At 49.0% G+C, this 14135-nt stretch overlaps 1 protein-coding gene across 1 annotated transcript in view; it reads right to left on the reverse strand.

Moving 5' to 3' along the window:
• Nucleotides 1-1750: 1750 nt before the first annotated feature.
• Nucleotides 1751-14135, reverse strand: part of LOC124467822 (forkhead box protein O1-A-like) — a 21096-nt gene continuing 8711 nt past the window's right edge. The window contains exons 2-4 of the mRNA XM_047020286.1: nt 4607-4798; nt 3195-4445; nt 1751-3009 (exon numbers count right to left, since the gene is read on the reverse strand). Of these exons, the coding sequence (XP_046876242.1) occupies nt 3231-4445; nt 4607-4798 (1407 nt within the window). The 3' untranslated portion in view covers nt 1751-3009; nt 3195-3230. The remainder of the gene's footprint in view (nt 3010-3194; nt 4446-4606; nt 4799-14135) is intronic.

Raw genomic sequence — 14135 nt, forward strand, 5'->3', positions numbered from 1 at the left:
TGGCTGTTTAACACCAAGACAAGGCAGCAAGATCAGGCATATTCAGGTCGTAATCGACTTTAACCACAAGCATTTATGTCAGAATGAACACTTGATAGCAGTGATAAAGCATCTGCATTTGCTATGCACATTTCTACTGACAAACATTTGCAAAACTGTGGTTATTGAAAATATACATATAAGCCAATAATATTTATAGCTTTCCATCAAATATTGCTATAAACAAATGCACATGGCAAAAGCTAACAGGTTTTCTACAAACAATTTCCCGATTTTATTAAACCTTTTTTAATTTGACTGTACTTTATGGCAAATCTTACACAACAGATACTAAAATACGCTTTACTTTCTTTACATGAATCAAGAAATGTAACAGGCTCAAACTATTTCGTTTGAGATAAACTACATAATTTATTTTCTGTCTTTACAAGAAAGGCAAACATTACACAATACACTTAAGAAACCACAAACACTTACAAGTGCAACACATTAATTTAGCCAGTCTATAGAATTGGTCCCATCATTTACATTTCCTGTATATGTCAACTAAATTAATGTAAAAATTCCTACCTTTAGTTTCTACCAAAAGTTGTATTTTAATACAAACAGCAGCTAAGCATATCCACATGAATTTACCATAAAAAGAATAATAACAATAATAATAAAATCATTGCACACCTATAAACTGTGAATACTTCATTTTACGTATCTAAAGAAGGCAATTACAAAAAAAAAGTAAAATAGAACATCATTTTCATGGTGGTGATCTGGACAATGCATAGGCAATCTTGTTTGCACTGATATTACCTCACTAAGAACTGTACACAGTTTCTGTCATTTCAAATATATGCAGTCATATTTTCAATATTTACAGTGAGGTCCCATAATGTTTGTGTGAAAAGAACGTAATGGCTTCTGTTTTGAAATAAGAAAACAGAGTAAATAACCGAAAAAAAACAAAATAAATACAGTCTCTATAAATCCACACTTAACTCAGCTGTTAAGGTTGTGAGTGAGATTCATTCAAAGATTAAAAGTATGTATATTCAATATGTAAGATGCAAGGAACTTCGTTTGTACACTCCCCTATGAGAGAAACAACCCCGAATAATCCCTTCCAGACGTGAGAGGTAAAATAATCTGAGGTATGTGTGTCACTGTGCGTCACTGTGCGTTCAATCATCTGAAGCTGCATTTGACCAAAAACCAACGAAGAAGTAAACTAACTGGGGGGGCACCTATATATGGACTCCAGGTACCAGGTAGCCATATATCTATATGTTGGACTACCAGGTAACCATGACACTTTGAATACCCCAAAAAAAACATTAAAAGTCTGAGGCACGCCATGCTCAAATTTACAGATGAATATATTATTCAATGCTGTAGCGAGCTGTATTTGACACCGTAAAAGGCACAGTTAGTTAACGCACTTTCTGCTCCATAACATGAAGTTGGTAAAGCCAGCTCTGGTGTGTGATGCATGTGCAGGTTTTGGAGGCTGTTATGTAAAAAAAAAGGATACAAATCCTGTGCTCTCTTCAACACTATGATTAAAACCTTGCAGTCCATTATCAACCTCTCAAATTACTGCTATTCCCTAGACCTAATAATGCATAAAGCACCCTACCTCCCAACAGAGAGAGAAAAGGGAGGGCAGAGAGAGAGAGAGAGAGAGAGCGAGAACGAGAGAGAGAGAGAGAGAGAGAGAGAGAGAGAGAGAGAGAGAGAGAGAGAGAGAGAAAGAAAGGGAGAGGTGGGGGAGAGAGAATGGAGGGAAGAAAAAGAGAGAAAGAGCGAGCAAGAGAGAGAGACAAAATAAAGAGAGGGGGACCAAGGCAGGGAGTAAGAGAAAGATAGTGAAAGACAAAACTATCAAAAGAGGGAGACAGAGAGACAGAGAGAGAAAAGGGGAGAAAATGGAGATGAATTATAAAAGCGAGATGAGTATATGAGGGAGGCAGTGCAGAGGCGGGGGAACAGGGAGATGAGTAGGTAGGTAAAGGGAGATGTTGAAGTCAGAAATACACATGTGATGACAGAACAATAGTCCGAATGAGGCGTAAGTGTGGTTAAGAGGGAGCAACATGGGCTGAATTACTGGGCGGCAAAACAGCCCAAGGAGTTGCATCAATTTACCACCAAAATAGATTATTTTTTTCTAGTTAATATTTTTCTTGACGCTAGTCCTTCGCTTGACAGGTTTTCAGGTCCATACAGTATATTGGCTGTTTGAAAGGCAGGGAGCATTGAATGCACAGTGAGAAACTTGAAAGTTTCTGTTTTCAAGGAAATATATCATGTAAAGAATATATCACAAATCACAAATATACACATAGTATACATCATATATATATATATGTATATGTATATATATGTTTGAATTATTGTATTTACATCAATATGCAAAACACTTCTTGACAGCCTTGTTAAAAAGCACCCTGAATTTGGGGATGACCCAAGTTGAATGTAATAGAAACAAAGTATGTTCCAGTCTGTAGTTGTGGTGTTTCATGCCCTTGTCGTGTTGTGTCATTTTATCCACGACACCCCGACAAACAGAAAAACAAACACTCACAACAACAATATGGCAGAGCCTTCTAGAAATCTAAGGAGCAGGTCAAATATATATATGTATCATTAAAACATTGTTTGATATTTTGTCAATTCATTTCCAGTTCCTTCCTGTCCTGTTGTAAAACAAACAGCTGTCTGACAGCATGGGAAACTGTCCTCGTTGCTAGGCTAACGAGTCAAACATGGACCAGTCACACAACTCGGCTAGTGGACACGTTAACCTGAGCACCAGTCTGGGTGTATGTGGGGTCCAGGCAGACCGTGAAGGCAAAGAGGGTGATCTAGGCTGGGCTAGCCGCTAGGCTGCTCAGAGAAGGCTAAAGGCCAAGGATAGAGACTTTGAGAATTTGTGAAGAGATGTTCCAGTTCTCTGAAAGGGGAGATACCTTCTTTGGACACACGTTTTCCAAGGCTGGTGGTGCTGATGTGAACCTGGGAGGAAGAGGAAGACAAATCAATATTGAAAGTTTGAACAACCCAACAAAAATGATGTTGTTATATAAAAACACATTTATTTACTTGACACCGGGCAAAGTATTCCCATCTCAGCTACCAGGCACGATGAACACAAATAACACTATAATACTACAGTGCAACCACTGCAGTGCAGTCCTTACCTGTGGGAGAGACCGTGGGAGAGACCGTTGCATGTCCTAGCCCGACACCCAGCTGTGCGTGGTGGTCTTCACCCCGGGAGGGAAGCCCTGAGAACCGACCATGGGGTCAAAGTTGAAGTCCAGCGCGTCTCCGTCCATCAGGGTGTCGTGCAGGACCGACTCCATGTCGCACTCGAAGCGTTCGATGGACATGTCGTCCAGGTCGCTGGGCAGTCGTTCCTGGTGGTGCATGTGGGCGTGCGGTGGCATGCTACGGCTGTAGCCGTTGTGCATGGCGTAGGAGGGCGGAGGCCCACCAGGGTGCGCTAGGTGAGGCAGCTGCAGGTGTGTGTGAGTCCTCAGGCCGGCCAGACAGGCGGGTCCTCCGGCGTGGTTCAGGCTGGTCAGGGGGATGGAGCCGTTCATGCCCCCAGAGGAGGAGGGGGGACCCTGGCCGTGCATCGGCCGGGCGTGGGGGTGCTGGTGTTGGTGCTGGTGAGGCAGGGGGTGGGCGTGGGGGTTCATCATCTTGCCCCCTCTCTGGCCACGGTGGCCCTGCACCTGGCTGTTGAAGGCTGGCAGCAGGTGCCCCCCCCTGGGCGGCTGAGGGACCAGACTCTCCATGGGGGGCAGCAGCTCGTTGCGGGGGTCTGGGTCCGAGGTGAGCAGTTCCTTCAGCAGGCCGGCGGGGCAGTTGTAGGGGCTAAGGAAGGAGCTGAAGCCAGGCTTGCCCTCCAGGGTCTGCATGGGGAGGGGGGACATGCTGCTGATCCCTGACTGCGAGTACAGACACTTCCTGTATTCCTGCTGGGCCTGGGGGGGCAGGCTGGGGGGGCTGTAGGGGCTGTTCTGCAGCATGGAGGAGGGCGAGGACTGGGAGGAGTCGGAGCCAGCCCCCCCCACCCCCAGCTGGGGGTTCTTAGGGGAGAGCAGGTTGAGGTTGTCAAGGAGACTCTCCATGACGACGTTCTCCGATCGGTGGTGGCCCATGGAGCCTGCCACCTCTGATAGGCTGGGCAGGGTGGCGGTCATCTTAGGCCCCGCCCCCCCGGGATAGACCATGTGGAGGTCGGCCTCCACCAGGTCGTCCTGCTCGGACAGGAAGGGCGAGCGGCGGCCGCTGAGCGTGCTTGCGTCGGAGCTGGCGCGCGTGCGGAAAGTGGTCCAAGTCTCAAAGTCGTCGTTGCTGTGGGAGTTGGGACTGCCGAGCCACTTGGTGTACTGGGAGCCAGGGCTGTCTGCCCCCCCCTCCGCACCCCCCTGGAGGGACATCTAGGGGAAAAGACCATGTTCCTTTAGCAGGTGCTTTTATACATTGTAGCTAAAGCAGGCAAGGGGTACAGGTAGATTGGAGTTCTTGGAATACACTTCTATACACAGTACTTAAAAGGTTATTTAAATAGTCGACTGCAACTGGATTTGTTGTTTGGTACCTTCTTCTTGGCAGCGCGTCCTCTGCTCTTGGTGAACTTGCTGTTGTTGTCCATGGAGGCGGCTCGACGCCTGGGGGACTTCCCGCTCTTGCCCCCCTCGGGGTTCAGCATCCACCAGGAGCTTTTCCCAGTGCCCTCGTTCTGCACACGCACAAACCTGCTGTGCAGCGACAGGTTGTGTCTGATGGAGTTCTGGGAGAGGGGGAGGTGGAGAGGAGGGAGGAGGGGGTGGAGGGTAGGAGGAGGGGGAAGGGGGAGACAGAAGAGAGGAGAGGGGGAGAGAGGGAAACAGAGACATGAGATTGAGATTCATTGCTCTTAACATCTAGATTAAAACGGGTGTAATTAAGTGGTAGAGTATTTCACTGTAAATTCCCCAAATCAAATCTCTCTTGTTTGTTATAAATAACATTAATCCTACTGCGTACTCGGGATAAAAAAATCAGGGAACTTTTTTTCCCCTTTATGAAGATAATCTTGAGTACAATTGGCCAATCCTTGACTGGAAGCCTTAAGGATGTGTGTACTGCCTGTAGGGGTAGGTCATGTATCGACAGCCCTAACTACACCACAGCTTTCCAAAACACATCAGTGTTGTGTTAAGCAGTGAACTCCCTCCATGTGTACGCACACATACACACATACTTGGGAGTGGGACACATGCATACGTAAACGCAAACCTGCAACCCATTTTGTACACACCTCCACAGAGGCTGACAGATTTGCTCTGTCACCCGCACACACACCCAGGCTCATAGGGCTGACACGGCCTATTGGGTCTGAAGGGGGAAAAGCAGTTTGTTGTTTTGTATATGAAAGAGCAGGAGGAGGAGGGGAGCCAAATGAAAACAAACAGTAGGGATGGACAGTGTGCCGCGTGTACACACACTCACACACACTCACACACACATCCTCCACTAATGGTGTTTTGTCTACGCTGTCCTGTTTTCCACTCCCACACTGGAGAGACCTGTCTTCAGCAGCAGGCCCCAGTTACACAGGAGAGGGAATACAGGGTTTACTTTTGACGCTTTATTTAAATATTTGTGTGACCTGATACACTGGATGTTACTGTGCGTGGCGGGTGTGTGTGCAGGCATGTGTGGGGGTGTGTGGAGGTGTGTGAGATCCGGGTCGTGCAGCTTCTTCTGAAGCACAGCCCCGTGGAGAGACAGCCCTGGAACTCTTCGCAAATGGTCTCACACATCCTTTGAGGGATGAATATTGTGCCTATCCATCTATTCATCCATCCATTCATCTATCTAGGTCTTCATTTGTCAGTTCAGTTAGAGAAGAGTGACTGCTTGTTCAATCAGAAGAATCGCTTCATTTTCAAGATTCCCCTCAGGTCTGGGCCTTGGAAATGTTTGTAATAATGTGTTCATAGAACACTACTGTGCTTGTAGATCAAACCGACATACAGAGGGGGGAATTGAACCTGCAAGCTCTTTATCTGCAGCCTAATGCTCTAGCTCTGAGTACCTCACCGGTGTTTGGTTTCAGAACGAGGATGTCTTCAAAGAGCAAGATGTGCATGCATTGGAAGGAAAGGTCACAAGGAGGAAGAAAGAAAAAAAAGCGAGCGGTTTTCTACATTTCTGTAACCGAGAGTTCTAATCCGTCTGCACAATAGAGACTAATCACAAGTTTCCTGTGGAGGTCCACCCACTTTCACCTGTGCAGCACCGCCTTCACCTCCTTCCCCACCCTCCCATCCGCACCCGGCATCAGCAGCTCCCCCCTCACCACACACACCACCACCACGCGGAAATAAACACTAGCAGCGACAAAGAGAGAGAGAGAGAGGTTCCCTCGGGTACAATGAAATAAAAGTTTGGTCTTTGATTTTTACAGACAGCTACACGAAAGACATAACTCTGAAAACCCCTCATGGCACAAGTTCCAAACCCTCCTCTTTACACTTTTCCCATCCAAAACACACAAAGTTATGAAGTACTGTATACATTCAGCTGAGGAGCTGTTTACAATCACTATTGTTTTCCTAGAGGAGAAGGAACACGCTATGGCCCCGACAAGAACCAGGGATGAGCTCTGCCAAACTCAACCCAGACCTGGAAAGGACGGGATTTGTTTTGGCAAGCTGAGATCTGATGTGGTGGTTCAGAGTGGGCTAGAGTAGCACTGACTCATATCCTTTTATTCCATTGTGGCCCTGTGTATGTGTGTGTGTGTGCGCGCTCATGCCTCTAGATGCCTGTAACAGACACTTATTCAGTGTACCAGGGCAAAGGTCTTCCACAGTCACAGTTTTTGGATTCCAGTTACCCACATGTTTCCCACAAAAATATCATAATCTACAGGACAAGAAAAAATGGTACCGACGGTAACAGTCATCCGTGCTCTCGCCCCTCTGTCCTAACCCTTCATGTTATCTTCGCACAGGGCTGGTCACAGACCACAGAGGAGAAAGGGGAAGGGGCTAGGGGCAATGCTGTAACTACATAAAGTACTTGAGGATTGCACCTTGGTTAAATAAACATATATATATATATATATATATATAATTGATCATTTGTTTTCTTCCCTGCTCCAAGTATTAAAATGTCCCCCAGCTTTGACCAACTTCTGAGGTCAGACCTCAGTAAGTCTCAGACACTGGTTACAGGCCTGGCTAAGGTTAGGTATAGGGTTAGCTGTAAGTTTAGCACTGGGACTAGCTTGCTGTAGGGTTAGTGATGGGGCTAGGTGCAGGGTTTGCTGTGGAGTTAGCTCTAGAGTTAGCTCTCAGGTTAGCTTCGAGGTTTGCCGTAGGCTAGCTTTGAGGTGGGTCTTCAGGGGTCAACAGGTAAGCTAGAAACTTTCTCAAGCATTCTTCCCATCTTCCTGTTGCATCTTGGAGTACCAAGACTGAGACTGAAGCTCAAACTGAGGAAAACACCAACCAGGGAATTTCCCCTAAACAAGAATGTGGATGGAGCTGTAAGTCCCTCTCCTCAACAAACCCAGATGTCCCGACCACAGGATTGTGCCAGGGTATATACATCATGCAGATAGAGCCTCTCTCTCTCGAGACCAACAATGGAGGGATTGTCGACAGCAGTCTCTGAGACATCCTCTTTGGTTTTGGGGCTACGCATTCGTCTCTGAAATGAAACTGTTTTGTGTGAACACACCACCCGAGGACTTGCTAAGGCCACACCAACCCCAGCTGAGACTGGGAGTCGACTCATTCTCTCCATGTTATCAGCAGAGGTTCCAGATGCTTCCAGACGCTTCACCCAGCGCATGGGAAGTGAATTACAACAGATTGAAATGGAAGATTTTAGCCAGCCGAATAATTTTGTGTTCAGCGTGTGGGTGAGGATTCTCCTTCGGCCCTTACAGCGGGGAAGGATGTTAGCTCCCCCTGCAGGCGACTCGCCCACTTCATGTGGTCACTTCCTGCCAGGCAGGAAGTGCTGTGAAAGGGTTGGGGGGGGGGGGGGGGGGGGGGGCACATGGAGGGGTCAGCTGAGCCACATCCAGCCACTTGATCTCTGAAGGTCCTCCTGATTCCTGGGACTGCCTACCTAGGCCCTGCTCACTCACCCAGGGAGACCTCATGACTGCTACTAACACTATAAACACTACAAACACTACACATTTTAATACAAAAAAAGACTACTTTTAAATACTGGTACTATATTAAAATATTACTAATACTGCTAGGTAGGTGCTTACTCAGCTAAGGGGACCTCAGGACTGCTACTAATAATACTAATTCTACAACAAATACTAAAAATATTACTACAAATACTACTACTACTATTATTTCCACTTCTATCACTAATAATAATAATAATACTGCAACTGCCACTACTACTTATACTAAAACCAATACTTCTACTGCTGCTACTACTAAAGCAATTACTTCTAATACTACAGCCATGAACTCACTAAACTTTGAAGTGGACTTTAGATTCCCACTTCAAACTGACCACAAGAAGAGCAGCGCAGAGTCAGGGAAAGGTCGACCAAATAGTGTCTCTATAGTGTCTCTCAACAGTCAACACTGAGAGGCTACATTAGGGGGGCATGCTGGGAGAGTTTAAAGAAAAGGAAGGCACAGAGAGAGAGAGAGAGAGAGAGAGAGAGAGAGAGAGAAAGAGAGAGAGAGAGAGAGAGGTTGCAGGGTTCGAGGCACGGATGGGGGCGTGGGGGAGGGGGATGGGAGGGCGGGGGGCGTGCAGAGAGTTAGATGAGAATGTTTTTGCCGGTGAGTCCTGGGGTCGATGAGTTCACTGTGTGCTGAGCACAAGCGCCTCAGCGGCACTGACAGGGCTGGAGGGAAAGAGGGGAAGGGAGAGGGGGGGAAGGGAGCAAGGAAGGAGGGATAGGGAAGAGGGAGAGTGGGAGGGTAGGAGAGAGGGAGGGAAGAGAGAGGGGGAAGAAAGGAGAGAGAGGGAAAGAGGAAAGGAGAGGGGGAGGGAGAGGGGGGGAAGGGAGAGGGGGGGAAGGGAGCAAGGAAGGAGGAAGAAGGGAAGAGGGAGAGTGGGAGGGTAGGAGAGAGGGAGGGAAGAGAGAGGGGGAAGAAAGGAGAGAGAGAGGGAAAGAGGGAAGGAGAGGGGGAGGGAGAGGGGGAGGGAGAGAGGGAAGGATTCAGATGAGACGTACAGGCCCAGGCCGTCTGGCGTCTGACTCACAGAAACAGAACCCTCAAACCAGGAGTGTGTTACCCTGCTCTCTTTCCCCTCCTCTTCCCAACCCTGCTCCTCCCATGCTCCCCAACCATCCTCCCCTCCTATCCTACTCTCCTACCCTTCTCTCCCTACCCTTCTCCTTCCCTGCTCCCCAACCATCCTCCCCTCCTATTCTGCTCTCCTACCTTCCTCTTCCTCAGCCAGGCACCTTGTCTAACCCTAACCCAACATTATCCTATCTGACATGGTCCTGTCTGATTTTACACAATTCCTTCCATACCCTACCCTACCCTACTCAGAGTAATCAAAGGTATTCTTCGTTATGTTAGTCTTAATGTCTCTGTAAATTTCCCCATTCTTTTTCTCAGTCTATCTCACACACACACGCACACACACACAGGAAATGAGTCATCAGACAACCTGAGAGAGTTGGCGTTCGCCTAATCATCAAACATCAGAGAACGAGATAGAAAGAAAATAAACTTTTCAGCTTTTTTTCCGGTCTTTGATCAGCATCCATCCAGAACTTGTCAGGTTCCCACTCGACTGGACGTGTGGGAATGACTGGGGGTTCTGCTATCTGGTCCCAGATGATCCAGGCTGGCAGGGGTGAGGAAGGGGTGAGGAAGGGGTCAGGAGAGGTGAGGAGGGAAGAGGAAGGTTGAATAGGGATGAGAAGGGTCTGAAGAGAGTGGAGCAGAGGTAAGAAGTAGAGAGGAGAGATGAGGACGGGTGGATAGGGTTGAGGAGGGAGGAGGAGGTGTGGGGAGGGAGGGGGAGGGAGGGGGAGGGAGGGAGGGAGGGAGGGGGAGGGGAGGGAGGGAGGGGTGGGGAGGGAGGAGGTGTGGGGAGGGAGGAGGTGTGGGGAGGGTGAAGGGTGGAGAGGGAGGAGGTGTGGGGAGGGAGGAGGTGTGGGGAGGGAGAGTCCCTCTGGGTTAATCCATGTCTGAGACATGCAGTACCTCAGTGTGTAACCCTGTCAAAAGTGAACAATACACTGACTGCCTCAGTGAATTGGGGAGGGGGTGCCCCATTTAGAAATGTCAAGTGAAGAAAAATAAAATCACCCATTGAGTCATTTCAGTCTGCTGAGGAGGAAACTAAAAGCTGTTATGAAGCACACTGGCAGCAGAGGCTTCCTCCATCTTACATCTTTGTTCTCCAACTGAAACTACATTAACCTCTGGAGATGAGTAAACTGTCCCAAGCGGCCACTATGCACAGGAACTGTCAGTGACCTAACACCTCCACACGTTTCAGAAACCCCAGACAGTTGAGGTTTGTAGAAATCCTGTATTTCGATACACTGCTGTAACACTACAATTTCCCCAAGGGGATCAATAAATGACCTACATGTCTGACTTTCTAACTAACCCATAGTCGTGTCCATCCATCCATCTATTCTACAGACTACTTTTAATGGTATGAGAGCTTCATCAGTATCCTGAGAAAAGACTTTTCAGCAGCCGAAGGCCTGTCCTTCTGACACAGTCTATATGAGACACCGAGGGCTCTGTGGAGTGTGGGTGGAGGGGTGTAAATATAGGAGTGGGCCTTCACTGGCCGCCTGGCAGCCCCTCCCTCTGTCAACACGTCTGCTGCAGGGGGTCGCACCTGCTTCCTGTCTGTGGTTGGACACGCAGGAAACACGGGGAACTAACTAGCACCAGGTTAGCTACAGTATGAAGTCAACCAGGTTAGCTACAGCCGGGCACTAAATGGCACCATCTTAGCTATACATCAAATAAGCTACACCATGCGACATTAGGTTAATTACAGCAGGTTAGCTCCTACCAAAGGATAATCAGAAACAGGTTAGCTACTGAAGTTTACCTATAGCAGGTTTACTACAGCAAGTTAGCCACAGTAGGTTAGCTCCTATGTTACAGTATGTTAGCTCCTATGTTACAGTATGTTAGCTCCTATTTTACAGTATGTTAGCTCCAGTGGGGTAGCTACAGTAGGAAGATAAGCCTTATCAGAATCAAAATCGTGTTTAATCGACAAGCAAGTGGTCACAAACAAGGAATTTACTTTGGTGGGTTAGCTGTCTAGACACCAGTTATCCCAACCGTGGCGATCTCCCATCCTCCCTCCCCCTGCTCTAGGAGCTGTTCTACTGTTCCTCCTCTGCCGGCGCTGGAGAGAAAAGGTTGGGCACCCTCCTCCTCCCGCTGTGTGTAAAAACAAAAGGAGATGCACAGCTGCTGTGTCCTGCCTAGCCAGGCGTGAGGCTGATGGTAACGGTCACAGGTCAAGTCAACAAACAAGTCAGGGCCAGGTGCAGTCTGGGTGACAGCGTCGTGACAGCAGTGGACCCGACTGGGGCAAATATGTCGTGCTTTTCCCTTGAGCGACGTAGGCTGCAGGTGAGGGGTTTGAACCTGCGACCTCTTGATCTGTGGTCAGCTTGATCTGCAGTCACAGCTTTGCCTATATCCAATCGTGTACCTATCCCCAAGGACCTCATAGGGTCAGGGGTCAGGGACAGAAGCAGCTAGGGCATGTGACATCAGAGAAGCTCTGGCTGACAGGCTTCGGGGTCAGAGGTCAGATTGGGACAAGGCCCCGGGGAAAGCCTGGCCCTCGCCTGAGGAGGGTCCCAGTGAAGACGCAAGGCTCCAGGTCACTATGAGACAGTCAGCTCCCAGAGCACACACTCAGGTTTCAGGGCTATGCTACAACTTCTGTGTTCTGGGTGTAGGAACAGGACATTGGACTGACTGGTCTCAGAAAGCCAAATGAACAACTAGCCTTTATCTGCCTGCATAATCACGTCTAGAAAAAGATCTGAATCCCTAAAGCTCTTTCACAGAGAGGAGGGGCCTTCACACTGCTGAGATTTGGTTGAGAAGGACTGAAGTCTGGTGCAGATAAGAAAAGGAACAGAGAGGTCGCAGAGCTTGCAGAGATAAGCTCACAATGACAGAGTGAATAACCACTTCCTGATGTGCTCTTCCTGTGCCTTCCTGTGTCTCTCTCTCACACACTCTCTCTCTCTCTCTCCCCCTTTCTTTCTACCTTCTCTCTCACACACACACACACACACTCGGGTATCTCTCTCTCTCTCTCTCTCTCTCTCTCTCTCTCTCTCTATGTGTTAGCGTAGCCCCGAGGAGCATGCGAGGCGGAACACAGAGCCAGAGCAGAGTGGGTGCAGGTTTGGTGTTCCAGGGCTGTAAAGAGGCCAGGGTGGGTGGCGATGAAAACCCCTCTGGCTCAGTCTGGAGAGCTTCTCATGTCTAATAGCCCCCAGCATAATGGAGCCGGCTTCTCGGTGGGCGCTAAGCAACATGATGAGTGACCTATTTTTGCAATGGCTGCAAATAGGGCCCATGAAAAGCTGGGATGGACTGACAAAGAGCTTGTCTGCTCTGGGGGGGGGGGGGGGGGGGGGGGGGGGGGGGGAGGGAGAGAGAGAAAGAGAGAGATAGGTAAAGAGAGAAAGAAAGATCTAGCGTTAGCACTTCAACAGGTATTTTGGCAGCGAGAGAGAGTGAGACAGAGAGACAATTGAACAGAGACACAATCCAGTCTCTCTGTGTGGTTTTTGTATTTTACATACAATGGGAAGCATCATGCTTCCACAGACTAAGACTGAGGCTAGACAGAGCTATTGGACTGATCTATAATCTCACCCGGTCTAATCTGGAGAATGACTCACATTCCTCACAGCACTGAAAGGCTGAAAAGACCAAGTCGTCTTTTAGCAGGATTGGCCTCTGATCTCTGGATTTCTGTTTCCTTTTCGCCGCAGCAGGTTATCCCCTGACCCCGTCTTTGCAGTTTGTTTGTAGGATCTGAGTTCAGATTAATCGCGGGTTACTCCAGAAGTGTATGCGCGCGTGTGTTTTGAAAGCCTCTTAAACCTGGCAATTTCACGCTGCCTTTAAAGTGTTGTACCAGAGAACGAAAAAAAGAGGGAAAGAGAGAGAGAGATTTGTTGTTTGGTGGGTCAGTTGGTGCAGTGAACTCTTTTCTCCCTCATATCCTCACAGGAAAGGCTGGTTGGTGCTGATATGGCTGCTGTGTCTGCCCGGCACAGGAGACAGCAGCCCCCCGAAGGGCAGCCTGAGTACACGGGGGGGGGGGGGGGGGGGGGGGGGGGGGGGGGGGGGGGGGGGGGGGGGGGGGGGGGGGGGGGGGGGGGGGGGGGGGGGGGGGGGGGGCTGGGTCACGGGGGGGAGGGGGGGTCACGGGGGACGACCGAGGGACGACCGAGGGACGACCGAGGGACTCCCATAGCCGGCCAACTCTGTGAGTCTCGGCAAGCATGGAGGGAAATGCTGGAGCCAGGAAGATGCATGGGGCCAGACTACCCTGACCCTTTGAAGCCGACGGCCATCTTTCATTTTCTCTTAAAAAAAAAAAAAAAGAATGGCAGAAGAACAAAAAAGAAAAATAAAGAAAAAGAAGGTCCGTATCCTCCCAGCATGCTTTGAACCTGAACCCTAAACCTCAAGAGTGACGTGGGGAGGAAGGGCCTCAGGAACTGGTGCAGAGCGCCGAGCGACCGTGCTGCGTGGAGGAGGAGGACAGCGGGGGGTGGCGAGGAGAAACGCAGCTTCTCCCTCCTGCAGGTCTGGCTCTCTAACCTCAGCTCCAGCGTGGGTCGCTGTGGACAACGGGAGTCCTCCGTGTGAGGGACAAACCAGGGCTTGGCTTGTGATGTCAGCACACAAACATGAAGTTAGCCTACTATTCATTACCGAAACCCCCACGTCAACTCCTACAGAGCGGGCCGCTTCACAGACAGATTAATGGACTTGTGACTTGAATTGTGGGCCCCTGATGAATCGAGTCTCTTAATTGCTTGCGGTAATGCATTGTTAGCATAGAGCCCGGAGAGGCCCCAAGGGTGTTAGTGTGTGTGTGTGTGTGTGTGTGTG

The sequence above is a fragment of the Hypomesus transpacificus genome, chromosome 5 (assembly GCF_021917145.1).
Source record: "Hypomesus transpacificus isolate Combined female chromosome 5, fHypTra1, whole genome shotgun sequence".
NCBI lineage: Eukaryota > Metazoa > Chordata > Actinopteri > Osmeriformes > Osmeridae > Hypomesus > Hypomesus transpacificus.